Source organism: Thalassophryne amazonica, chromosome 7 (assembly GCF_902500255.1).
Source record: "Thalassophryne amazonica chromosome 7, fThaAma1.1, whole genome shotgun sequence".
NCBI classification, from domain to species: domain Eukaryota; kingdom Metazoa; phylum Chordata; class Actinopteri; order Batrachoidiformes; family Batrachoididae; genus Thalassophryne; species Thalassophryne amazonica.
This window is the reverse complement of record NC_047109.1, coordinates 96,862,857-96,888,729: the sequence shown is the minus strand read 5'-3', so window position 1 is coordinate 96,888,729 and position 25,873 is coordinate 96,862,857. Positions and strand designations below refer to the sequence as shown.

Here is a 25,873-nt window from a genome sequence, read left to right as displayed (position 1 = left end):
CATTCCACAAAAGGCTGAGCTTTGAGAGGTAAAGATGGCAGCCTCTCTACAGTTTGCCAACAAATGCATCATAAAACTGTCAAAATGTTTTATATAAAAAAAAAAAAAAAAAAAGGTTCCTCAAAGGATTGTAAGGATCGACATGTTTCTTCTTCTACAGGCATAACATCATTAACAAGTCAAGGAATCTGGAAAAATTTCACTGCGTAAATGTTAAATGTGATCTCCAATCCCTAGGCCAGCACTCCATCAAGAACGGTCATTCATCAATAGCTGACATACACAGCCAAGAGTAACACGACCTTACATTCACAAACTGTCACTTATGTCTGCAGTCCGGATCTGTCCCCAACAGAGAATGTGTGTAGCATTTTGAAATGAAAAATGCAATGATGACCCAGTGTTGCTACACGTTTTAAGACGTGTTTGCAGGAAGAATGGGACAAAATAACACCTGAAAATCCTCATCAAATGGTATCCTTGATGCAAAAACATTTTAAATGTAGTGAGAATGAATGGCAACATTACAAATTGGTAAATGCTTTAGTATCCCAACTATTTTTTATGTGTTGCAGGACTTAAATTCAGGAATGGATGTATAAGGTCTATTAGAAAACTAACCGACAGTTTTATAAAAAAAAAAAAAAAACCACTATATGGATTTGAATCACATGCGATTACACCAGACATGCTTGAACCCTCGTGCGTATGCGTGAGTTTTTTCACGAGTGTCGGTGACGTCATTCGCCTGTGGGCAGGCTTTGAGTGAGCACTGATCCAGCTCTCTCGGCTGAAATCCTTTGTCTGAGACGCTGCTGGAGACGGCGCGCGTTGCTTTATCAAACTTTTTTCAGGACCTGTGAGGGATATCCGAGTGGACACTGTTCGAGAAATTCAGCTGGTTCTCGGTGAAAAGTTTAACAGCTGATGAGAGATTGTGGAGTTTCTTTCGCTTTAAGGACAGCTCACAAAGCGGATCGGCGCGGCGCGGTCGGAGGTGGTGTCCGTCTGGCTGTTTCAAGCTGAAAACTTCCACATTTCAGGCTCTGTTCACCCAGGTCGTCGTCAGAGAACAGAGAAGTTTCAGAAGAAGTCGGCATGAGGAGTTTATGCGGACATTCCACTGTTAAAGGAGATTTTGTAATGAAAGAACGTGCGGGCATATTCGCCGAGTCGGTTCCGTGATGCCGCCGCAATCCGTCTGCGCGCGACAGGAAAAACACCTCCGTGTGAAAACATTGTAAAATTCAGGCGGCTTCTGATGGCTTTCAACAAGTGAGTACTCTGAGAAATGTTTAACAGCTGGGCATGTTCCCAACTTGTTAGTTAAGGTTCCAACGGAGGGTTTTTCCTGTCAGCGACCCCTGTGGTCGGGGTCCGGCCCAGATCATGCGAATCTGCCCGCACGTTCTTTCATTACAAAATCTCCTTTAACAGTGGAATGTCCGCATAAACCTCCTCATGCCCGACACCTCTTCTGAAACCTTCTCTGTTTCTCTGACGATGACCTGGGTGAACAGAGCCGAAATGCGGAAGTTTTTCAGCTTGAACAGCGAGACGCCGCCGCCTCGGAGCGCAGATCGCCGTCAGGCGTCCTTAAAGCGACACTTACAAACCAAAAACCTCTCATCAGCCGTTTAAAATTTTTACCGAAAACTATCTGAATTTATCGAACGGTGTCCACTCAGTTGTGCCTTACAGTTTTTTAAACAAATTTTGATCAAACAAAGCAGCAGTCTCTGAGCCATTCCTAAACAATGAAAAAAACGACGAGAGGGTGGGCCACTCCTCACTCAAAGGACTGCCCACAGGCGAATGACGTAACCGACAGGCGTGAAAACAACTCTGCATGCCCACGAGGGTTCAAGCATGTCTGATGTAATCACACGTGATTCAAATCCATATGGTTTTTGAAAAAATAACTAAGGACGGATACTTTTCTAACAGACCTCGTATATTAACAAACCACACAATACATGAAATCTTGGTCATACTGTGGCAATGAAAGAAAAGGCAATGGTAAAGGCAATGTAAATGTAAGAATCACTCCCTTTTCTTGTATTATTTGCATTTGCCCTATGTTCAAACCTTTTCTGACTTTGGGACTGCACATAAACATTCTCACACAATTTCAGTCAGTGATCATTCAACTACTGCAACAACCAAATCTTTACAAACACATGCTTCATATACTTTTGCCATCCATTTAAATTAAGTGATGGTTGATAACTTTTGAGCTACATAATCACATCTGGTTCAAGGTTTTTACTGAATGTGGCAACTACCACACAAGCAATCGCCCTCCCATCAATGTCAGCCAGAGGCCAATTCCAGTGTTTCCCTATCACTGGACGGACCAGTGGATTGCCAGGCAAATGCAGGGAGTCACTGCATCCCAAAACCTTGGGAAAGTCAGTAAGGATGCCAGTACAAACATTATTTATGTATCAAGTGCAGTAAGATATGTGCACCCAGTAGCAGACGATGGAATGCTGACTTGTTTCCCCCCAACCCAAGTTACAGCACAAGTCTAGAAGCAGCTCCAGAGGTCTGCACTGAAGGTAAGATACATAAAGCTGGTTGCCACTCCAAATACATTCCTGACTGTACACAACAATAAAAACATTTAATTCTGAAACAGCAATGAAGACTTACTGTAAAACTGTAATGTGGAGAAGTTAGTGTTTTTTTTTCCTTTCTACAAAGCTAAGCTGATCAGTTTTTCTTTGTAAATGTTTTAATATTATCTCCACATAAAATTTTTACCAAAATTTAACTGTTAAGTTTTTTTTTAATTATCTTGGGCACAAGCACATGGAGAAGAGTAACTACATAAGCTCTGCCCGCATCAGTCTGTAATCACACTTCACATTTTTTACATTGTATTTTGGCATAAATTCTTACCAGCATTTGTTCTACCTGCAGGTGCAAATTATCCAGCTGCTGCTTATGTTGCTGCTGCCAGCTGGGGAGTTCGCTGCATCGTTCCTGACACAATGGGTCATAACTCTTGGTTCCTGCATGTTCCCTCAGCAAAGTCTGCGTCTGCGTCAGGCTGAAAGGACTTGCATATATTCCAGCTGATCCAACCCCACAATGAGGACTGCCTCTCTGATTAGACGGCTCAGCGGTACTGGGAACTCCAGGCCTAGTCTCAGGCAGAACCTTATAGCTGTGTTCCATACCTCCTCTGTAGGCCTCTGACACACAGTCTACAGTCTCTCTCAGCCCAGTCATCTGTAATCGGAGTCTGAGATCAGAGCATATCCCCCCTAAGCAGGGCTGACCTGATTTAGCGTAGGTTCCACAACAGGAGTGTCAAACCTCTGGCCCTCATCCACCCGCGTGTGGTCTGTCGGGAAAAGCGAGTGGTCCAGTCCGTTGACGAGGGCTGCGGGTATCGGCTCAAACAGTCTGGACTTTGGCCCCACAGGATCTCCGCCCACACCTGTGGGGCCGTCCAAGTTGGGCGAAGATGCCGATTTGGAGACGACGAAGACTTTGAAGTCGAAACCACTTGGTGTTCTGGAACCAGAGGAATTCCTATGGACCTCAGAGACCTGGGACTCATCCTGGACAGATGGATGGGGCTTAGAGGCCGGGGCTCCGGCCGTGGATGGCATGACATGTGCAGTGGGAATTGGGATTTGACTGCGGATGGGCTGGAAAGAGGGGCTGCTGCTTGAACTGCAGAAATCTGAAGAGAATAAAATAAGCACAGTATTAGCAATTCTTTTAAGCATTATTCTTTCACGGGGGGGGGGGGCATGTAAGAAGTGGTGCATAATATCTAGAGCACTACTGGAGGTCATTCTCTCTATTTTTCAGGTGGTGATGTAGAGTAGATGGAGCAGGGTTTATAGGTGGCCTACTTTGTTGATGAGGTGACGCCACTAAAAGAATTAACTGTCACTATGCAATACAACAACAGGGGAAAAAAGCTCTTCACCTTTTTTAATAGACTCAAGCCAATGGTTTCTGTTTAAAGGCACTTACTGCACTGTTAATAAATTATTCAAGTATCACGAGTAAACTGCCTGATAAATGACGATACCACTGATACAAACTGGACATTAATTCACTTGGGATAATAATAAAAAGCCTCACTTTCAGTCATGATGACGTAAGGTATAATAACAAAATACACTCCGATTACCAAGAAGTGCACTCAACCTTCTTTGAAAAACATACTGCACAGAAATGTTCGTCATCTTATTTCAATCACAAAAAAACTGAATATAAACCAGATCTGTTAAACACACAATGTACAAATGCCAAGGTCAGTAAAAATGATTATATTCACATCTGAATGCCCTGACACAACTTCAAGTTACATAAATAATTTGAGCAGTGGTACAAACCTGAGAGACTGTTGAAGTATAGACACCTGCATTCACTCCAACGCAACAAACTTGTTTCACAAGTAGGCATTTTTTCTCCCCTAAAGGTGAACTGAACTGAGTTCACACGTAGTACACTTAAAAACAAACCAGTACTCCTCCTCCGCATTTCTGAACGGCATCAAATCAACAACTGACGTCAAGACGACCACGAGGACACTCGTCATATGTCTAAAAGCTGCATTGTGGTACCAACAGCCAAAACCAGTCTGTACCAAGCTCTGCACAAACAACACACAAACAGGCATACACAGGAAAGGTTAGGAGTATTTATAGCCCACCTCTCAAGTTACAGAGGGATCTATGAGAGCCAGCTTATTTAGGCACCTTGCCTCCTCCCACTTTGACAAACATCTCACACACACGTCCATCCAAATTCAGAGGGTGAAAGAATGGGATTTTTTTTTCCTCCTCCTCCCATTCTATTTCCAACAAAAATTCATAAAACTAGAAGTGCTTCACTGTAACAGAAAAGTAAAAATTTGCAAAAAACCTTGAGTATTACAAACAGCATTACATATAAAAAATTTAAATCACATATAAAAAGATGCCTCTATCCTTAAATGATTCATGACACAAGAACAAGTCCAAACTAATCTGCTGAGAAAACATCTACCAAGCCTTCATCTTTCACACCTATACGAAGTAAATAACATTCACTACTTGAACCTGTAGAAGGGAAGAGTCAGAAACACCAAGCAATTGGAATGACACTGTAATAATGAAGAAATATTGTTTTCTTGATAAAAACTCTTGTAAAGCTGATGACAAAATGTCACATTTGCAGCTCAAGTCAGTTAATCACTTTTAAAAGTTGCACTAGTACATGTTTTAGTTATACAAGACAATGCTCTGCCAGACCTTATATTATGGTACCAAAATAAAAAAAAAACAAAATAACAGAAAAAGCACTAAGTCAACAGGTGTAGTAGGCTCACTTTGAACCCCCCCCACACATACAATTACTATTTAATTATCTGACCTGAATCAGTTGATTCAAAGTTTATATAATAAAAATGGACGCTCTTCAATTTTTCTGAAAAATAAAGACAAATTAAAAGCACCACAGATAAAAATATTATTGTGGAGACAGCAAGCATAAATAAAATTGTTTCAAAGAAAATTACATACGGGTTCTTATTATTCAGTACACTGACTTTCTGATGTAAATATCTTGTGAAGCCAATCATATGGCAACAACTCAATGCAGAAGTGGGTAAGGAGTTTTCCATGAAGCCAAGTACATAAACTAAGTATTTTATGTCTAGCTTAAATGTATAAAATGTATATATTTTGATTGGTGAGTTAACTTTTAATCACATAAAAAAAAAACCTTATTACGTCGACCATCTGCTGATACCACCCTTTCCGGAAACTTTTTTTATTTTTATTTTTTAGATTAAATCTTTTTTTGTTGTTGTTAATGATGAGGGCCTAGGGGCCACCCTGGTGCTAGGCCCCCAACCTCTTAAAAGCATTTGGCTGCCCCAACAGGCCATTTCATGACAAAAGACATCTGTGGTACAAAATATATCCCAGCAGGGAGGGTGTCAATCATTTCTTTATTTGGGGGGGATGCATAACTCTTGTTATCTTGATAGGCCTCCAAATCCATAAAGAAAATGTTAAAATACTGACATCTGACAAACCTTTGGAAAATTTGGATGCTTATTTTGGAAAGTTAAATGTCTGTTCCTGATTTTTCAGACCATCCTTATATTTTATATATTGATGCCATGTTGCTGCTCCACATCCACTCCTCCTCCAACTCATGTCAAACAAACATAATGACTGAGGAAAAAGAGGTCTAAGTGATTTCAACCACAGAATGACTGGTGCTGCCTGAAGAGATTGAGTTTTTCCTGGAACTGTTTGGCAACCAAATTTTATTTATTTATTTAACACACAATCAAACTTTAGGCTTTACACAGACTGTAAACACCATCATCCAGTGAGTGACAGTTCTTTGGGTGAAAATGCCTCAATAATAAGGTAATTTGTAGACTCTTTCATACTGGCATGAACGTGAAGGGAAATGAAATATCAACCACAGAGCTCTCTGCATATTTAACCAGCTCGAACCACATTTAAGTGCATTTGCCCGGAAACCTGCACTCAGTTTCCAACAACAAAGTGCACGTGTATTTAATTAAGCAAATTTCCAAAAAAGCCCTCCCAAGGATTACCTCTACTCTAATGTCACCAATTATGATTAAATGCACTGCTTCTGTAAATAACATGGCGAACCATGCAAGCAGCTAACAAACTGCTCACTATGTTAGCTAAAATAGGAGTAGTGCATAGAGTATAATGTAATTTTCACTATATTAAATATAATCTGTAGAATACCTGATTATGAAAATATTTCATACTGTTGACACTAACATCGAACCCCCCCCCCCCCCCCCCCCCCCCCCACACACACACACACAAAAAAGCAAAATAAGAAATTAAAAATCCTTTGACACTTATCAAAGACAAACGGTAGTACTTGTTGGAACATGTCAATCTCACACCAAGACCTATCAATAAGGACTAACAGGTCATTTCAACAGTCTTTGAATAGTTTTGTCTGAGATGATAATCTAAACTCTGGAGCAGCAATAGGATTTTTTTCTCATTCTATAAATAGCTTTATAAACAACCAAACAAACAAAGATGAAATCTTCTCAGTCTGCCTTTAAAGGTGATAGAGAGAGGTTGAATGGGGCATTAATCCTTGTTCTGTGATGTGATATGTAGCCCCCAAAAAATTGGTTGGGTCTGTAATGGCTCAGAACCTTCCTAAAAGGCTCTCTGAAACAGCTATGTTACTATGCTGGGTTTAGAATGCCTCGTTTGCCTTTAATGGCTTCGTTTCGGAGCTTATTTGGCAACCTCATTTTGAAATGCAAGTAGGTGGCGCTGATCGGTTGCCGTTGTTTGATTGGCTGCCCTCGCTCTCACTGAAAAGAAAGCATTATTTATTTATTTTCATTGCTTTTATATTTTCTGTTGTGTTTCTATTCAGGTTTTTTTTGCCTCTTTCTCTAAAATTGTATATAATAATCATTAGATTATTAATATATAAACAAAAAAAAATGTAAGAAATATTACAATTTGAAAACAAATGCACCCGAACGTGATGACAGCTGCAATGCTAACTTTTAACATTGAAAATGCCATAGACATGCTAACGCGTTAGCATCGCTCCCATTTTTAAGTTATAAAATACATCTAGCAACTGTTTCAGAAGAACATAACAGGTCGGTTTAACATAGAAAAGGTAAATAATACTCACAGACGTATGCTCTTTAGGGTTTTAGCAGGAGAAAATTAAGCAAAAGAAAGAAAGAGTAATCGAAGCATTGCTTCAATCTGCGAAGTGCTGCTTCGATTGGTTCAAGGTTCAAAGCAAAGCCGCGCTGCAGAAAAGTTGTTTACGGACCCGCTGCAGGGTCTGTAATTAATACAGAAATTATCATTTTCCTGATAAACACCCCCCAAAACAAGGGCCACTCTGAAGGACCGATAACATAATAGTTAAGCACAAAGTTTATTGATGTCGGTTGATCGAGTCATTTCTTAACGATACCCAAAAGGAACCGGTTCTCGATACACATCCCTAGCTGCTAAGGGGTTAGCTCATTCCCTTTAGAGGAACAAACCATTCACATTCTAATTCTAATTCTAACGTGCAATTCTTACAACAGGAATACAGCACAACACAAATTTAAAACAAAAGAAAATGTGATACTTACAGGCTGTACTGATTGCTTGGGTTGATTTTGTCGCAAAGTCAGAATTGACCCTGTACTGAGTATTAAATGCCAACTGAAGCCAGCTCGAAATTGTGCAAGGTTTGTGAAACAGTCCTCCGTGAAATGCGCAGAGCAAAGAAATAGTCGGCGGTTGTATGTACTGGGGATGCGGTTAAAAATGAATAAAAGCCAGTGATCGCGTACAATGCTTTCCGTGGGAAGATCGTAGTCCACTAAAACAGCCTGGGAAAGCACACCTGTAGCTCGCCATTGCTTCTCTTCGAGTGTTACGAATGGGTGGGCACAACCTTATGAATAATTAATTTCGAAGGGGCGTGTGTGAAAGGGTGTGGGTGTGTGTGTGGGGGGGCTATTGGTGAAAAAGTGACCTAAGTTTTCTCTTAAAAACGGATTGGCCTGTTTTCTAGCGGCAATTCAAAAAAGGAGAAATACTTGAAACAGAGGTTCTGAAACTTGCTGGCACTTCGTGTGTTTTGCCCACAGCGGGGAGACTCTGAACTAACACCAAAAACATGAAAAAGATGATTTTGATTCTCTATCCCCTTTAAGTGTACATAATGTAACACTACTTTCAGCACATATCTAAAGCATCTACTTAAAAATGTGACACTATATTAAGGAACACAAATATTCTGTCAAGTGCATGTATGTAGAGTTGTCACAAAATATTTAAGTAAAAATAAATAATTCCAATATTAAAACACCTTGCTGAGGGTGGGGGAAGTACAAAATACGTCACAACCCTCTGTATGGAGACAGTTCAAAACAATATTGCACAATACACCCACATGTAGAAATCATCACCTTCTGCACTGTCAGATGCTGAAGTCCCAAGACCAGTGTCTCCGCTGTCCGCCGTTCCTGGTCGGTGGCCAAAACGGCTTTGGAACTTCTCTGTCACAGCTGGCGTCTGCCACTCCATGTCAGCAAACCGAGCTTATATGTAAATAATAAACAGGGTAACAGTTGTAATGATAATACTGATGCATGCTGAACTGAAACAGTCATTTTACTAACAGACTGTCAGTTTACCTGATGGTTTGGATTCAATGCATCTCTGTGAGGTGGTCATTCCATTCAACACAATGTCACGAGGCTGAAATGAGATCATTAGCACAGTACAGTTAGTCTTTTTTTCCCCCAATATCAGCTATGAGAAGAGCAATTAAGGAGGTCAAGGGTCAATGAGCTTACCAAACCAATTTTGTGTTCCAATAATTAGTGCTAATCTGCCTAATTTTGTTTAAATAATTATTGCACACTTTCTGTAAATACTAGAAACTTCGTTTCACTTCTCAAATAGTGTGTTCGCCTGCTATATGATTATTTAACTAAAACTTATCCAGACAACAATGATTTATAAAGGAAAATCATGAAAATTACTGTATATTTATTTTTAGTAGCACAGTGGCTTATGATCAGCACTGGTGCCTCACAGCAAGAAGGTCGTGGGATAGCTTCCCGCCCTTTCCGTGTGGTGTTTGCATGTTCTCCCCATGTCTGTATGGGTTTCCTCCAGGCACTCTGGTTTCCTCCCATAATCAAAACATGCTTATTTAAATGGACTGCATTTATATAGTGCTTTTCCATCTGCATCAGACGCACAAAGGGCTTCACAATAATGCCTCACATTGACCCTTATGTGAAGGTGCCACCATATAAGGCACTCACTACACACTGGGAGCAATTTGGGGATTAAGGACCTTAGTGATTTTCCGGTCAGGCTTGGATTTGAACCGAGGATCCTCTGGTCTCAAGCCCAAGGCTTAACTACTAGACCATCACCATTAGGGTCTGCTCCTTTCTCTGCACCTGACCAAGGCAGCGTCTCTATGTCTGAAGTTGGTCTAGTGGAGCAGATAAGTATGACTTTTGGCCAGAATTGTTCAAATGGTTATGCAAGCATCAGATTTGGCATGAATGTTCTACATAAATCAGTGTTTGGGAAAAAAGTGCTGGCCACGTGAAAATCCAATATGACGGCCAGGTAGGGGTCAAAATTTAAAAATGCTACAATCATATTGAAAGCTATACCACATTATGTGTCTGATCACAAAGATTCCAAAAAGATATAGTTTGGGCTATCTATGACTGAATGTTATGGCGTTATGGGGTAAAAACAGCAAGAATGGTAAGAAAGGTCAGTTTCAGTTTGTACAGCGGTCAAAAGTTAAAGTTCCTCCAATTTTTGTCAAATGTGATGCAAATTATTGGTTGAGTTAATAGGGTTTTAAAAAGGAATAGTTTGCACCATGTGTCATGCTTAGTTGTCACGTTACAGGGTAACACAGTCAAAACTATTTCATTTGTTAATCCTATTATTTTAACCAATAATTTGCACCACGTCTTGCCAAAATTGGTGCAACATAAACTTTTGACCCCTGTACAAACTGAAACTGACCTTTCTTACCATTCTTGCTGTTTTTACCCCATAACATTCAGTCATAGATAGCCCAAACTATACCTTTTTGGAATCTTTGTGATCAGGCACATATTGTAGTATAGCTTTCAATATGAATGGAGCATTTTTAAATTTTGACCTCGTGTAATTCTTCATTGACCTGTACCTGGCTGTCATATTGGATTTTCAAGTGGCCAGCACTTTTTTCTCAAACACTGATTTATGAAGAACATTCATGCCAAATCTGATGCTTGCATATCCATGTGAAGGATTGTTTCAGTTATCTGCTGCACTAGTCCTCGGGTGCCACTGTGACGGCCCACTGCTCCTCGTGGTTAAATTGTGTCTAACTGTAATTGGGATGGGTTTATATACACACACACACACACACACACACACACACACACACACACACACACACACACACACACACACACACACACACACACACACACTAAAAGGCTCTTCTTTTGTGTAACTGGTTGGGCTCCCTCTTTCATAAATAAGTTAGCTTTTATTGTGAAACAGATCCCTTCCTAATTATTTTGGAATCCCCACATACTAACATTTTTTAGTCAGTGAAAAATGTTACTTCTAGAATGTTGATCATATCACATTAAAATTCATCTTTTTAACCAAAGGCCAAGTGTAACCACAACATGTTCAATATGTCAAACAAAGTGTGTTGGGATAAATGGAATTGTCTAGAAGGCACAGCTAAAATCATAGCTTTACATTTTATAAGGTCTCCAATGACTATGATTACACATCTACTATGTCTCTGTCGACAAAAAAGGAAAATACTTCAATCAGTAGTGTTGCATGCTGAAAGTCTGGCAAGTTCCCAAACCATGTAAAACTTAAGCAATTCTTTGGCCACGTCAACTGCTCTCTTTTTTCTTCTTTAATCCTGCTAAGGAAAAAAAACATACTAAAGAACACAGAGTGCTGCAGAGTTATTAAAGCTACAAATATTAAATGCTGCACCCTTGAACGAGCAATTCACTGAGGATGAATAATGTCTTATTTATTTTTTATTTCTTTATTAAATCCCCCAATATTGGGGGAAATAATATCCATACAAACAAGAATAAAATGCAACAATAAAAACTATAAAACAATGAACACAATAGAGCAAGTACGCTGACAAGAGTGAACTCAGCAAACCATGGATTTACAAAATCATCGTGTAAAAAGAGATTTCTTAAAGAATCAGTGGTGCCATTACACTGAAAGTCAACGGATAATTTCCTAAAGTTAAAAATCCAATCCAATGGCTGATGGCCCTGCAATATAAATTTATCAAATAGTGTGTTCTTGATGATCTCGCCATTTAGAATATGAAAGAAATCTGGACTGGATTTTTTTAAACTGAAGATCTAATAGACAAAGCTCTACAAGCTGTATGCATTCTCACTTCTAACATCAACCACTGTAGGAATTGTTAGTGCCTTCAACAAATGTGAATGATGGTGCCTTAATGAAGTCTTTTTGTATCATGCAGCAACAATAAACCGTGATTCCACTTGTCTCCACTCCTTCACAAAGCTCTGCAGCTGCAGCAACTGAGCTGCACAACAGCAGCGGCTGTTTCAGTTCACAAATTAAACGCTTGAGCAGACAACGCAAGGCAACAGGAAAACCACTTTCAACATCCGCTAACATTTCTCTGTCACAATGCATCATGAACATGCTGCTGTAGTTTAGAACCATCAAGTTTCCCCACACATTTAAAAAAAAAAAAGAGGGCAACATGACTTCCTTCTTTTACTGTGTAGAACACAGGTTAATCTTTTTAGTAAATTCAGATTACTGTAACAATTTATATATATATATAGATATATATATATATATATATATATATCTTAGGGTGGTCCATAAAAATGGTCAAAAAAAATTTTTTCAAAAAGCTTCGAGTCTCACCCTCTAAATTTGTTGTACCTAACATAAAAACACATCATGTACAATTTCATAAAACTCTAATAATTTTTACTGGTAGCACACAGCCCTTAAAGATTTTGCTCGCAATAACTTTGTCATACAGTATGGTCATTTCCAGCTATTTCCAAATTATTTCTGTCAGTTTAATATTGATATGTCAGGACAGAAATTAAAGCAATACATTGGAAAATCAAATCTTTTCATATCCCATAAAATAGTTAACACTAAAACATGAATTGTGAGATGCAGTTCTTCTCGTACATGTATCATGCTCCTACAATACCTACATACTGGGGTAGCGAAGATTTTGTAACAATCAAACATTGCATTTTCATTTTATTGATGAAATACTGTTTCATTATTGATAAATTTAAATAAGTCTATGCTTTATATATTTCCACATATATTTTGATCTAGCTCCAAACAATAATATTCTTTATGCCTTGCAGTACTTAATATTCAAAAATGTATGAATCAGCACAAGAACCAATTATACAGCTGTGTAACATAAGAGAACATCCTTTACATGATAATGATATTTAAGTTGCTTGCATCATGACCAAGACTCGCTGCTGTTTCAGTCAGAATATAGGTGGCACTTCTGTCTGTTGTTTTGGTCCTATCCAATGCTGCTGCATGTCCTGGTGTTACAACAGCTTTAATTTTACTGGGTTTTTGTGGCACTGGCATAACAAATTCTTCATCTGGACTTTCTGTGTTCTCTTCACTCTGGCTGGAGACAGTGTCAGGTAGTGAGACATTAGATGGTCCAGGCTCCTCCAGTTTCTCTTTGTATTTTGCTTCTGCAGCTTTCCTTTTTTCTGCTCTTTGTTCTTTGGCAGTTTGTATTTTATCTATGCCTGTCATGCATCCTCTACCTTTCTCTCGCTGAGCAAGTAGGAACTGTCTGTCATCTTCAACTTTATCATTGTTAGGACATCCTGATGTGCCATGTCAAACAAGTCCTCCAAAGATTCACAAAACACTGTTTCATCTTTCTTCTGCTTGTCTGTACTGCGATTCTTGGTCTTTTTCAATGTTTTCCATTTTCCGAACACCTTTTCTAACTTTGTGATCAGATGCTGCTTTGCCCTCAGTGGGATTCTAGCTCTCTCCCAAAAAGGAATTGCCATGTCTATAGAGGTCACAGCAGCATCATGGACAGTTTTCTTCAAATCAGTGTGTTTGAAGAAAAATACCTTGAGTATTTGCCCATTTGAGGACAATTTGTTTCCCTTTATTTCAGTCAGTGGAACCAATAAGGTATACAAATGTTCTACTTCTAGTAGCTGACATGTTTTACTGAAGTTTCCAGTTAATGGTTAAGCATGTTAAGTCAGCAAGTGTCTCTTTTTACATTTATCTCATGTTAGATTCACCATCACCAAAGATCTGAAAGAAAAGAAGCTGTGAATTGAAGCAAAATTTTCAGCTTGTAGCCTGAAATAACATTTTTGAAAGTATGTTGTTTGTGAGAAATATTTAAACCCAGGTATAGTTTTAAATTGAACATAAAATTATACTTTAGTTACACTCAGGTGGTTAACTTCTATCCTCTTTATAAGTGATGTGATTAGATACTGGATAATGGATAACCTATTGCACGGGCACTCGGGCAGCGATAATTGATATATTTACAACCTTCAGCTATGATGTGCTACCTCTAAATATTAATGTATGACAAAAATATTTGGCAGGCTCTCTTTTTTCCCCAAAGCATCATAAAATGAAGGGGTGAGAGTAATGAATTTCCAACTTTTATTTTTTTGAACCACCCTATATATATATATATATATATATATATATATATATATATATATATATATATATATATATATATATATATATATATATATACACACACACACACATACATACATACACACACACACAAGCAACAAAAGTTCTATATTAGGCTCAGTTAGTCTCCAGCAGTCCAAAATTGTTTTACTTCATGTATATCTCCATATGGTGTGCTGCCATTATTTCAATTCAATTTATTTTATTTATGTAGCGCCAAATCACAACATCACTGCCTAAAAGTACCTCACATGAGTAAGGTATAACCTTAACCAACCTTAACAACCACTACTGAGCAAGCGTACAAGTAACAATAGCAAGGAAAATGATGTGAAGTTTCAATGAAATCCCTGAAGCAGCTGAAGAGAAGTTTACAAAGTCACTATGATTCAAGATCCCAAATACTGTATCTCCCGCTGAAGACGTTAAACCATAATCATTTTCCTTAATATGGTGTGCTACCAGTGTGTGAGGCTTCACTGAAATCAGGGGAGTTGTGCTTACAAGGATTGATATTTATTTTTCTATCAGTCACCTAATCAACTGAGCCGTAGAGCATAAATCTCCACGAATGGCCCAGTCACACGGCACTTAACGAAGGGTGACGAAGCCCTGATGAAACAAGAAATCTGGACTTTCGTTGACTGTCGTTGGCATCGTTTAACCTTCGCGCAGCTTCGTTCCTGCAGCAGGCGCTTCGTCAGGATTTCTATACCGTTGAAAATTTTGAACGAAGGGCAACGAAAACCTCAGTTCGTCTGTTTTGTTTTGCTGTCGTTCTTGACGTTTTTTTAATTGTTTGTGTAGTTTTTGTAACGTTATTGTTTAATTTACTTCGTTGGAGCAGCTGAACGTTTTCATACAGTGCAGAAGCCGGTTTGTGAGCGCTGAGGCTGCTGCTGCGTACATGTACTGTCGGAAATTACAGGGCAAACTCAGCCTGCTTGCTTGGATTTTTTTTATCAGTGTGGGGGGCAGCTTCAATGGGCTCAGGCACATTACATAGGCCAAAATTAATCTTTTGTGTGGATATAATTAATTATTTTGCCACAAGCAACTGTTGAATTTGAAACAACGAAAAAGTTGTGTAATTTCCAAAGGTACTTAAATGCAGCATTAGCGGCAGCAGGAGCTCCTGCGTGCGCTTATTATTTTTATTAAATATAACAATATGAGTTCTTTCTGTTCCTTCTGTACATGTGGCAACAGGCAGATGAATCAAAATGATGATATAAAGAGCTGTTCTGATTCACGTTGTGGATCAGTGATCAGCTGGTGGAAATGACCGCAAGAGTCAATGCGCACCTTCACACGCACTGATTAATTTACTGCTATGATATACAACCCCTAGTAAAAATTGCAAAAACTGCCACCTTCAGTGCTGTCTTCTGTCTTTTTGCTAGTGCCTCCATCTCTAAACCGTACAGCATAGCTGGTCTCACGACTGTCTTGTAGATTTTCCCCTTCACTCTTGCAGATAGAACCCCTGGCAAAAATTATGGAATCACCGGTCTCGGAGGATACTCATTCAGTTGTTTAATTTTGTAGAAAAAAAGCAGATCACAGACATGACACAAAACTAAAGTCATTTCAAATGGCAACTTTCTGGCTTTAAGAAACACTATAAAAAAATCAGGAAAAAAAATTGTGGCAGTCAGTAACGGTTACTTTTTTAGACCAAGCAGAGGGAAAAAAAATATGGAATCACTCAATTCTGAGGAAAAAATTATGGAATCATGAAAACAAAAGAACGCTCCAACACATCACTAGTATTTTGTTGCACCACATCTGGCTTTTATAACAGCTTGCAATCTCTGAGGCATGGACTTAATGAGTGACAAACAGTACTCTTCATCAATCTGGCTCCAGCTTTCTCTGATTGCTGTTGCCAGATCAGCTTTGCAGGTTGGAGCCTTGTCATGGACCATTTTCTTCAACTTCCACCAAAGATTTTCAACTGGATTAAGATCCGGACTATTTGCAGGCCATGACATTGACCCTATGTGTCTTTTTGCAAGGAATGTTTTCACAGTTTTTGCTCTATGGCAAGATGCATTATCATCTTGAAAAATGATATCATCCCCAAACATCCTTTCAATTGATGGGATAAGAAAAGTGTCCAAAATATCAACGTAAACTTGTGCATTTATTGATGATGTGATGACAGCCATCTCCCCAGTGCCTTTACCTGACATGCAGCCCCATATCATCAATGACTGTGGAAATTTACATGTTCTCTTCAGGCAGTCATCTTTATAAATCTCATTGGAAAGGTACCAAATAAAAGTTCCAGCATCATCACCTTGCCCAATGCAGATTCGAGATTCATCACTGAATATGACTTTCATCCAGTCATCCACAATCCTTAGCCCATTGTAACCTTGTTTTTTTCTGTTTAGGTGTTAATGATGGCTTTCATTTAGCTTTTATGTATGTAAATCCCATTTCCTTTAGGCGGTTTCTTACAGTTCGGTCACAGACGTTGACTCCAGTTTCCTCCCATTCATTCCTCATTTGTTTTGTTGTGCATTTTCAATTTTTGAGACATATTGCTTTAAGTTTTCTGTCTTGATGCTTTGATGTCTTCCTTGGTCTACCAGTATGTTTGCCTTTAACAACCTTCCCATGTTGTTTGTATTTGGTCCAGAGTTTAGACACAGCTGACTGTGAACAACCAACATCTTTTGCAACACTGCGTGATGATTTACCCTCTTTTAAGAGTTTGATAATCCTCTCCTTTGTTTCAATTGACATCTCTCATGTTGGAGCCATGATTCATGTCAGTCCACTTGGTGCAACAGCTCTCCAAGGTGTGATCACTCCTTTTTAGATGCAGACTAACGAGCAGATCTGATTTGATGTAGGTGTTAGTTTTGGGGATGAAAATTTACAGGGTGATTCCATAATTTATTCCTCAGAATTGAGTGAGTCCATATTTTTTTCCCTCTGCTTGGTCTAAAAAAGTAACCGTTACTGACTGCCACAACTTTTTTTTTCTTGATTTCTTATAGTGTTTCTTAAAGCCAGAAAGTAGCCATTTGAAATGACTTTAGTTTTGTGTCATGTCTGTGACCTGCTTTTTTTTTTAAATACAAAATTAAACAACTGAATGAACATCCTCCGAGGCCGGTGATTCCATAATTTTTGCCAGGGGTTGTATTCAATCATCTTTACACTTACACGCTCTGCTCCAGCAGTGGCTCCAGGCGCGTTTCGTTGAGATCGTGAGCTTCGGTTTTGTTAAGTTCCTCTTTCGTCCCTTTTGCGCTCTTGCTTCGCAGACTGTTCGGCGATAAAAGCTCTTTTGTCCACCTTTTCTCAACGAATTGTAACGTTTCTTACTTTTTCCCTTCGTTCAGGAATCGCCGTGTGCCGTGTGACTGGGCCATAAGGTGTAATGACCCTTCAACCTTATTAACCCCATCCAGAGTTCTAGCTAGCGCAAACTTGCGTTACGGCCCGTTACGTTATAATTTTGGACCGTTACGATTTTCAATACAGCGTCTGTAATCAACCGTTTCTGCAGTGTGACTCCAGTTTGAAGCGTGGCTCGTGGCTCTTTGATTCGCTGCTCTTCAGAAGTGGTAAGTCCGCTTCTTAACCCCTCTGAAAGCCATTAAACTATCATGAGTCACTTTTGTGTGGATTAAAGTCGCTAACTGGGACTCGGGTTGCTGCAGTCGAGAAACAATAATTGTCCTCTGTTCCGTTGTCGCAGCTTTAAACGCTGCGCGGCTCTCTGCTGAGACAGAGTCCACTCGGAATTAATAACTTCAGAATGAATCGCCACTTTAAATAAAATGACACCTCTTACAAATGTTGCGATACAGACAATTAACTACTATCAACTAAAACGTTTTTTCCTCCCAAAATGAGATGTCCTGCATTCTTTATAAACTGACCTGCACCGTAGCTGTAGAGCTCAGCTCATAGGTATGGAAATACATTCATGCCAATAATAATGTCTGAAAGGAAATGCTTTTGACAAAAACTAAGATTTTATTTCTGTTTATGTCCAGAGATCAAGGATCCACCATGTAGAGTTTATTATGTCCAGAGTTTAAGGATCCAGTAACCAATTTCATATTTATTTACTTTAAGACTCACTAAAATCTTGTTCACTTTCAACTTAATCAGCTTATAAAGCGCCAAATTACAACAAAAGCCATCTCAAGGTGCCTCACACAGAACAGTTCAACATAAAAAAATTAAAATAAATAAATAAATAAATAAAAATTCAAATACCTAATTAAAAACAGAAGTAAAAGAATCAAACATAACAAAATAAAAACTACTCATAAGAAAAAGAATAAAAATAGGTTTTAAGTCTTGACTTAAAAATGTCCACAAACTCCGACTGCCTCACTGAGGGCCATGTACTGGCTAACCCAGAATGAGACTGCCCACTCAACAAACTTCAACAGCCTTCTGGACATGATGAAGGGACTTGGGCAGTCGTACCTGGCTTTTCCCTTTGAGTACCCCGAGAATGGCCAATTTTTAGATTGAATTTTCAAAAGCTTCCCCCCCCAGTCGCTTCGCTCCCTCGACATTACCACTATGCTAAAATTTTATCCTAGCTAGAACCGTAACCCACCTCCCAAATTCAGCAGCAAACAGGGTTCATATATTTTAAGCATGTGCTGATTCATAACAAACTGGACATCTGCCATTTCACTCAAACATGGTTAAGCATTTAAATCAAATCAATAACTTTTCTGTTATCCTGCTATTAAGTAATAAAGCAAAACACAGATAGTCATGAAACCATAAAGGCACTGTTTCAGAAGAGAACAAATAATATTGAAATGTATGAGACATTATAAGAACATTAATCAAAATGAACCCTGGAACCCCACTTGGCTCAAATTTGAATGAATCTTTCTTCATCCACTAAATTTCACTAAAATGTGTTCATGTGTTTTTGGGATATCCTGCTTCAAAACAGTCTGATAATCAAATGAAGCTGAGACATTGCATCCTTGGTGGATTCAGTAATTTGACACTACCCACAAAGCCATATGCACATATGCATTCTATAGCATGCATACATGCATGTTTGGCACAGATTTGGCACAGATTTCTTCAATCCAAGTTGTTTGTTCCTTAACAAATGATATTGACAGTCCCAGTTTGCCTCGCTGGAAGTCCCCTCGGCTTTGGTGAACACAAGGCTGTCATATTTGTGAAAAGATCTTGCAATATGAGCTTAGAAAAAGTGGTGAGCTTAGAGTAGTGATAATTGTGAAAAGACAATTTAGTATTATCACTGAAAGTGTGAATCTACATTTTCAGATGACAGAAAACCTCACCAACGACTTTGCACGCATGCACCAGAGCATACTATATATATATATATATATATATATACACACACACACCTAAGATAAAAACATGCATAAGCTTAGTAACATGGCATCAACAAAGTTCTAGTAGGATATGAATGTAAATGTTAAATTTAACCTGTGTGGGGTCAACTATAAGTAAATATCCTCTGATAAATTAATAAAGATTTACAGTCTGTGGTTGGAAGTAGAAAAAAATACTGATTAAGCTTTGTGATGTACCAAGCATGACTACCAGAATTTTTGATGCATACTTTTATTATTTTATTCTGATTTTTGTTATTAATATTATTATTATCTATTGAAGGATAATAGCTAAATGTAACAGCTGTTAACTGCCAGTGACACATCCGCTCACCTACGCACATCTTAAATCCTTAAGCCAGCCACAAATAGCCTCATTAAACTTTTCTAGGTACAAAACAAAAACAACATGAGCCCCAAGTCACGTAACGTTACATAATCAGCTTCCAAAATATCCAGCTATGTTACAATGAGGCATCGGCAAACTGTACATCATCGAGCAACTGTGGTGTTTAACGACAAACCGAAGCATCCTGATATTAGTAACGGTAAACACTTCATCGAGGAAATGACAAAGCTAGCTACGAGCTAGGTTAACCTTCATTCAAAGCCAATTTAAATGTAAGATTTTTCACAAATTCCTGCAAAGCGCAAATACCTAACATATTAAACGCAGCAAAAATAATAACTCCGCCGCAATAACGTTAGGTTACGCTTACAGCATTGTGCTGCACCCGTTAACTATTGTTTAGCTAATCCACGATGAAATCTGTTTCCGTCCTACAAGCTAAGTCAGCTAACAGCTAATGCAACGTCGCCGAGTACTAAAACACGTAACTTAATACAACAGTTCTCTCTGAGCTCTCTCTTGTTAAAGTTGGGTAATATAACTAACATAACTGTTATTAATTCCCAAAACGTTACTTTACCTTTCGTTAAAAGAATACAGCAATAAATCTCAGTTTTAAGATGATAACCAAAGCCAAATCTTCACCATCCACTGCCACTGCCGCTGCCGCTAACTAAAGGAGTCGCAGCAGGAACGAGCTCGAGCGCAACGATGTGCGCTCGATTTACACGTCGGCACCGTCCGTCCGCACAAACTGTGTTATATTTTCAACTATTCCTCAGGGTTTGTTTGTTTGTTTATTTATTATCTTTTACACATGTAAAAGTAGAGTTTGTTATCGCCTTACAACACTGACGCTGTGCTTGATTAAACGAATCGTAGAAATATTGTGAAGCAACACTGTAGGAACAGAAAACGAACGAACCTCATCAAAGTGACGTGATGTCATGGAAATTCAAAAGTACTAAACGTTATTTTTTATATATATATATATATATATATATATATATATATATATATATATATATATATATATATATATATAGTTTTAATAATAATAATAATTAATATTTTCCAGTAATGTATTGGAAGTACCCAGGCCGAAGTCACGGAGGTGGTTAGAAAGCTCCTCGGTGGCAAGGCCCCTGGGGTGGATGAAATCCGTCCTGAGTACCTTAAGTCTCTGGATGTTGTGGGGCTGTCTTGGCTGACACGCCTCTGCAACATCGCGTGGCGATCGGGGACAGTGCCTCTGGATTGGCAGACCGGGGTGGTGGTCCCTCTGTTTAAGAAGGGGGACCGGAGGGTGTGTTCCAACTATAGGGAGATCACACTCCTTAGCCTCCCCAGTAAGGTCTATTCCAGAGTACTGGAGAGGAGAATTCGACCGATGGTCGAACCTCGGATTCAGGAGGAGCAGTGTGGTTTTCGTCCTGGTCGCAGCACACTGGACCAGCTCTACACGCTCCATCGGGTGCTCGAGGGTTCATGGGAGTTCGCCCAACCAGTCCACATGTGTTTTGTGGATCTGGAGAAGGCGTTCAACCGTGTCCCTCGGGGCACCCTGTGCTAAGGGCTATCCGGTCCCTGTACGACCGCAGCAGGAGCTTGGTTCGCATTGCCGGTAGTAAGTCAAACCTGTTTCCAGTGCACGTTGGCCTCCGCCAGGGCTGCCCTTTGTCACCGGTTCTGTTCATTATTTTTATGGACAGAATTTCTAGGCGCAGCCAGGGTGTAGAGGGGGTCTGGTTTGAGAACCACAGAATCTCATTAAACAAGCAGCACCTATCATGCATGAACATCTCTGCACACAATTACATATTTGTTAAACTGCAAACTGCTTGATTGAGGTTTTGATTTAAATTTTTTATTTTCATTGAGCAGTGAAAATGAAAATAGTCTATGCTTCCTCAAATAAGATAGTTATTATTAAAGGGTTCATATAGTCTAAAACCAGATTTAAAGCTAATGATCTACACAACAAGCACGCCTTTATTATTTCATTTCAACTTCATTGTGGTGGTGTACAGAAGAAAAGATAGAAAATGACATCACTGATCATTGTACCTGACTGAGTGATGTTTTAATTTTATTTTTATGAATCTGTGTTTTTACCGGAAAACACTTTGGACACCATCTGGCTGCTGTAAAGTACTTTATAAATAAATGTTGATTGATTGATTGATTGATTGATTGTATATATTACATGCAGAGAAACAATATACAGAACTTGTAAATTCAGCGTTTTCTTAAATGTCCTTTGCATTATGTCAAAAAGCGTCGAACATCTGCAGTTGTACATTTAATACTTCTGCTTTTCACCCTGGTTGAAGGTATTGGCACACGCCAAAGAGAACAGAGTACAAAGAAGAGTACAAAGAGTACAAAGAAGTGAAACTAAAATAAATGCTGACGGGAAGTAGTCAGAAGTTGGGACACCAGCGTTGGACATGTGAAACACAGTCCCTAGCATTAACCAGTCTAGTACAAGAAATGAGATTGTATGTGGAAAAAACACACAAATAAATTTGTTCATCAGGAAAAAGGTGGCCTTGTTTCTTTAGATCATCACAATGAGTAACAGTTAAAACAAACTGGATCAAGTGGTTTCTCAACACACACATTTCGGTTTTGAAGGTTGGCACAGTTCAACTGCATTAATCAAATAGAATCAATTTTACCTTCTATCCACAAAATGGACAAAGTCCCTTTAGTGTGACTGTCATGAATACATTCCTCTCTTTTTGGTTTTTGTTTGTTTAAATATAATTCATCTCTGTGCAAGGATTAAAACTGTGTGATTATGTGAACAAAATTTATGTGATCACTATTACCAAAAAGTAAAGAAAAGCAAAAATACAAGAAAATAGTCTTTGCACAGCTCAGAAAAGAGCTGAATGCATTTCAGCAGTGATGTGGCTCTTAGTGATTGTTTTCCCTTTATCGCTCTTATGTTTTCAGTTTTGTTTTCTTTTTACCTCCACCAAGGAGGAAATTTTTTCACCAGCGTTTGTTCGTCTGTTTGTTGACATTTAGCGGGATAACTCAAAAAGAAATGTGCGGATTTCAATGAAATTTGTTGAGCAGGTGAATAATGTTCAGGGAAGTAAGCAATTCTGTTTTGGAGGTGATCTGGAATATAATCTGGAACTGAGATCCAGAAGAATGTTTGACAGATAGCAGTAGAGGTGGGCGATACCGGGAATTTTGGTATTGATCTGATACCAAGTAAATACAGGCCCAGTATCGCCGATATCGATACCGATACCAATACCGATACTTTTTCATATTTAAGCTTCATAGATCCAAAGGATCCAAAAGACCTAGGATAGAATTTCACTAGACATTGTATGTGATAACAAAATACTTTATTAACACAATCAACATTTTTGTTTAAAAAAATATCACGTAACACAACTTAAAACAAAATATCCTGAGGTAGAGGGCTGACAAACCACAATACAAGGTTGCCCTGCTCCGTGTTGTGTGACACAGCGCAGCACTGCTCTTAAAGACAGAGAGGAGACTTTGATGAATCTGCGTGCGCAGCACTCAGTGCATGCAGGAGAGGAAAAAGCTTGAGTATCGATTTTTTTACACAAGGATCGTTCAATATCAATACCGGCGTTGGTATCGATATTAGGATCGATCCATCCACCTCTAGATAGCATCATTTAACTCAAAAAGTTGCGAGAGGAAGTTGATATTGTCTGAATAAAATGGGGGATTTTTTTAATTTTATCTGGTACATATTTTGGATCGAGGATCCAGAAGAAATTTAAAGCATTCAGGAACATGTGGCCTTGGCAGAGCTTTGCACTCCCTCAGTTCCTTCTTGTTCATTATTGTAACACTTGTTTTCTGACACCAGCGCTGCAATTACACTCTGCTTGGGTGTTGTTCAAATGATCTTGGAAAATAATGCAGTGGGTTAATGGGTTTGAGAAAATGGGGTATGTTGTCTTTTCTAAGGATTTTCTTGAGTTTCTGAGACACTCCAGCTGTAAAACACAGAGCACAATGACAGATAGGATACCTTCTTCTTCTTCTTTCAACTGCCCCACTACAAGTCGGCACAGCAGATCAACTGTCCTCATCTAACCCTGTACTCTGTGTCTTCCTCTTTTACACCATCAACCTGCATGTCCTCCCTCAGTACATCCAAAAACCACCTTTGTCTACTCATCATCCTTCTCTCTATATACTAGTTGTCCCTCCTCTGCACATGTCCAAACCATCTCAATTTCATCCCTCTGACTTTGTCTCCAAACCGTCCTACTTGTGCTGTCCCTCCTCTGATATAGTTATTCCTAATCCTGTCCATCCGTGTCTTTCTGAAAGAAACTCACAGTGTCTTCACCTCTGCCACCTCCAATTCTGCCTCCTGTCTTTTTGTTAGTGCCACATCTCCAAGTCGTCCAACATAGCTGGCTTCACTACATCTTGTAAACTTTCCCTTTTCACTCTTACAGATTAGAGGTGGGCGATACCGAGAATTTTGGTATTGATCTGATACCAAGTAAATACAGGCCCAGTATCGCCGATATTGATACCAATACTTTTCATATTTAAGCTTCATAGATCCAAAGGATCCAAAAGACCTAGGATAGAATTTCGCCAAACATTGTACGTGACAACAAAATACCTCATTATCACAATCAACATTTTTGTTTAAAAAATATCACTCAACACAACTTAAAATCTCCTGAGGTAGAGGGCTGACTTGAGGAGGGCGCTGAGTGGGCGGGCCAGGCTGATCCTACCTGCATGGCTGTTGGCTGGCGCCGCTGAGCCACATGATGGCGCAACAACAAAAGACCAGAGGGGGGAGGGTGCACTGCTCCATGTTGTGTGACACAGCGCAGCGCTGCTCTTACAGACAAAGAGTAGACTTTGATGAACCTGCGTGTACAGCAGTCAGTGTGTGCAGGAGAGAAAAAAACCTTGAGTATCGATCTTTTTACACGAGGATCGTTCAATATCAATACCAGCGTTGGTATCGATATTAGGATTGATCTGCCCACCTCTATTGCAGATATCCTTTCATCACTCCTGCCACCTTTTCTCCACCTTCATCTTCTTCACCTCTCTACCACACTCTTCAATATTTTGACCTTCACCACTTCTACTCCTTGTAGCCACACTATTCTACTGGGCTCCCTCTCATTCACACACACATGTACTCAGTCTTGCTTCTACTGACTTTCATTCCCCTTCGCTCCAGAGCACATATCCACTTCTCCAAGTGCTCTTTACTCTCGCTGCAGATCATAATGTCATCTACAAACATCATAGAACATGGAGACTCCTATCTGATCTTGTCCGTCCATCAACATGTCAATCACCATTACAAACAAGAAAGAGCTCAGAGCCAGTCTTTGATGTACTCCCACCCCCACATCTTGAATGCGTCTGCAATTCCTACTGCACATCTCACTGTTGTCACACTGTCCTTGTACATGTCCTGCACCATCCTCACATACTTCTCTGTCACTCCAGACATCCTCATACAATGCCACAACTCTTCTCTTGGCATCCTGTCAAACTTTTTCTAAATCCACAAACACACAATGTATCTCTTTATGGCCTTCTCTATATTTCTCCCTCAGCACGTTCAGAGCAAACATTGCATCTGTAGTGCTCTTTCTCTGCATGAATCCACATTACTGCTCACACATTTTCACCTGTTTTCTAAGCCTGATTTCCACTACTCTTTCCCATAACTTCATGCTGTGGCTGATCACCTTTATGCCTCTGTTACTGCAGCTCTGTACATCACCCTTATTCTTAAAAATCAGAAGAATCTCCATTAACCATTTCCATGCCTGCACTGGTATGTCATCTGGACCAAC

General features: G+C 39.3%; 1 protein-coding gene across 1 annotated transcript in view; it reads right to left on the bottom strand.

Annotated features, from left to right (window-relative positions):
• LOC117514623 (centrosomal protein of 85 kDa-like) overlaps positions 1-20,695 on the bottom strand; it is a 31,447-nt gene extending 10,752 nt beyond the window's left edge. Inside the window, 5 exon segments of the mRNA XM_034175172.1 lie at positions 2,905-3,285; positions 3,288-3,697; positions 8,966-9,097; positions 9,194-9,257; positions 20,602-20,695. Of these exon segments, the coding sequence (XP_034031063.1) occupies positions 2,905-3,285; positions 3,288-3,697; positions 8,966-9,097; positions 9,194-9,233 (963 nt within the window). The 5' untranslated portion in view covers positions 9,234-9,257; positions 20,602-20,695.
• Positions 20,696-25,873: the final 5,178 nt, after the last annotated feature.